The following is a 2145-nucleotide window of genomic DNA, read 5'->3' on the forward strand; positions in this document are numbered from 1 at the left end:
AATCCACCTCTTGCAGCAGCTGGGCCTTTTGCTTCTCAGCTGAAGAAAGCAATGGCTGAGACTAGGCAGGCAAGGAAGGCCATGGGGAAATCACGCGTGAGTGTTGTCTATACTGTTGCGCTTCAGATGGACGACAATACGAAAAACGGAGCTTGTATGGCATCCACGGACCACTGAGTACTCTTTGTGACGTTGCGTGTAGCCTTATTCCTTTATCACGTTCTCAAGCATGGGTTCGCCTCTCTCCTTACACATTCCCTGGAAGACAACACCTTAAAAGTCCTAGTGTTTGCAGTGCACGGCGACAATTACACGTAGTAAACCCTTATAGTAAACCCTTTGGGGAAGCTCCCTGGGAGACATACTTCTTCCTTCCTCCTCCTCTTGATTGTCCACCACTAATGTGGTTTAATGCTTTGAAGAAGTGGCCAACCCAAGATTAACGTTCGTGTCTGAATGGCCGATGGATCATTTAAACTCTTGAAAAATAGCCTCATTTCTTATTGGCTGGTAGTGGCTTTAGGAGGAGTGACACCCCCTCCCTCCCTCTTTTTTTTTTACTAGAATACTTTAAGCTAAGCCAAGGTACTTCCTTTACAACAGGATGTGACGATACACGACCTAGAGAAAATATGTCTGAGCTAAACAACGAAAACGCAGTGGGATTATTTGGTGAACTATCCCAGCAAGATAATCCAATTTACAAGATAAGCAGGACAAGTTAAAACAATTATTCCGTTTCTCTTGTCCCTCAATTCTCTTGTCATTGTGCCTGTTCTGACTGCCTACGTGAACGAGATAGGCTAAGAAAGAAAAGACTTCTTTCTTCTTCTTATGGAACCGCTGCTTTATATTTGTGGTGGGGAAAGAAGTGGCATTGGATCCACAGAGACTGCAGTCACGGAAACGATTTGAGTTGGCAGAACAGAGAACCCTTTCGAAGAACTGTGGATAAATAGAAAGAAATTGCAACGCTCACACATTTCAATGCTGTTTCTTGAAAATGAGAAAAAAAAGGCAACGTAATTAAGAGTCTTTATCGCTGTCTGCTCCGCCGTACATATCGGCCAGCTTTTTAAATCGAGGTCCCCAGTCACTGAGGTAATCGTAGTCCTGATCTCCATCGGTCGTCACTGACTCCAAAGAGCTGAGGGACTCAGCCACGGAGCCATTGCCTTCATACGCATAAGTCGCTAATGAGTCATAAGGGGGCGCTGTGGGATCTGTGTCGTTTTCCTTTAACCTTTGGCTAATGAAATCTCTGACATCAGTGTTGTCTCGTACCACTGGAGTCCGGCGTGGCACAAAAAGCGCTTCCGGCACAATGTCTCGGCGCAATTTATTGTCTTCTATGGCTTCAGGGTTCCGTAGCGTGCCAATATCAAACGCTTGGGTGTCTTCTTCTCCGCCCCCTTCGTCATTGTAGCTGACAATGTTGTCTCGGATGTCTTCTTTGGAAATGATCAAAGGCTCTTTCTTCCGCTGTCGCCTTAGCGCCGCAAACAGCACCACTGTAACTGAAAGGGGGGGGAGGAGAAAGCAGAGTTGGGGGAGGGATGAGAGTGAGAATTAATTTTCCAACCCAATCAGAACAGCAACAACAGCCACAAAATGAAATCTGCCCTCCTTGAACCTCATCTTTGACAAGCAGCCCTGCCAAACGGCACTCTCCAACTGTAGCCAATCCCAGTAAAATCACTGTCTCGAGCTGAAAGTAGGATAAATATTAGGAGGAGAAGGGGATTTTCAGGCAAAAAGGAAGACGCACAGGTCTTCTTATCATCAGTAAATGGTTTTTTTACTTTGGTCTGCATGGTAGCTATCATTTTGAAATCACAAATGCAGTTTCAAAGCAGACCAAAAAACCCACAAAAAAAAAAAAAAAACCAAAGAGAGAGGGGGGAACCTGTCTGGCCAAATGATGCTATATGGTTGCTAAACTCCTGGGTGCTAAACCCCTGGAATGCGTTGGAAATTTGTTCTGAGGGGAATATAAAGGTAAAGGTTCCCTTGCTCGAAAGCCAGTCGAATCCGACTCTAGGGTTGCGGTGCTCATCTCCGTTTCAAAGCCGAAGAGCCAGCGCTGTCCGAAGACGTTTCCGTGGTCATGTGGCCGGCATGACTAAACACCAAGGCGCACGGAAC

The 2145-nt window shown here is 46.0% G+C and overlaps 1 protein-coding gene across 1 annotated transcript in view; it reads right to left on the bottom strand.

Moving 5' to 3' along the window:
- Window positions 1-1026: 1026 nt before the first annotated feature.
- The window catches only part of LOC107107583 (cadherin-6), a 65148-nt gene continuing 64029 nt past the window's right edge, over window positions 1027-2145 (bottom strand). Inside the window, exon 10 of the mRNA XM_015407890.1 lies at window positions 1027-1517. Coding sequence (XP_015263376.1) covers window positions 1027-1517 — 491 coding nt within the window. The remainder of the gene's footprint in view (window positions 1518-2145) is intronic.

Source organism: Gekko japonicus, unplaced genomic scaffold (assembly GCF_001447785.1).
Source record: "Gekko japonicus isolate JY-2015 unplaced genomic scaffold, Gekko_japonicus_V1.1 scaffold4486, whole genome shotgun sequence".
Classification (NCBI taxonomy): Eukaryota; Metazoa; Chordata; class Lepidosauria; order Squamata; family Gekkonidae; genus Gekko; species Gekko japonicus.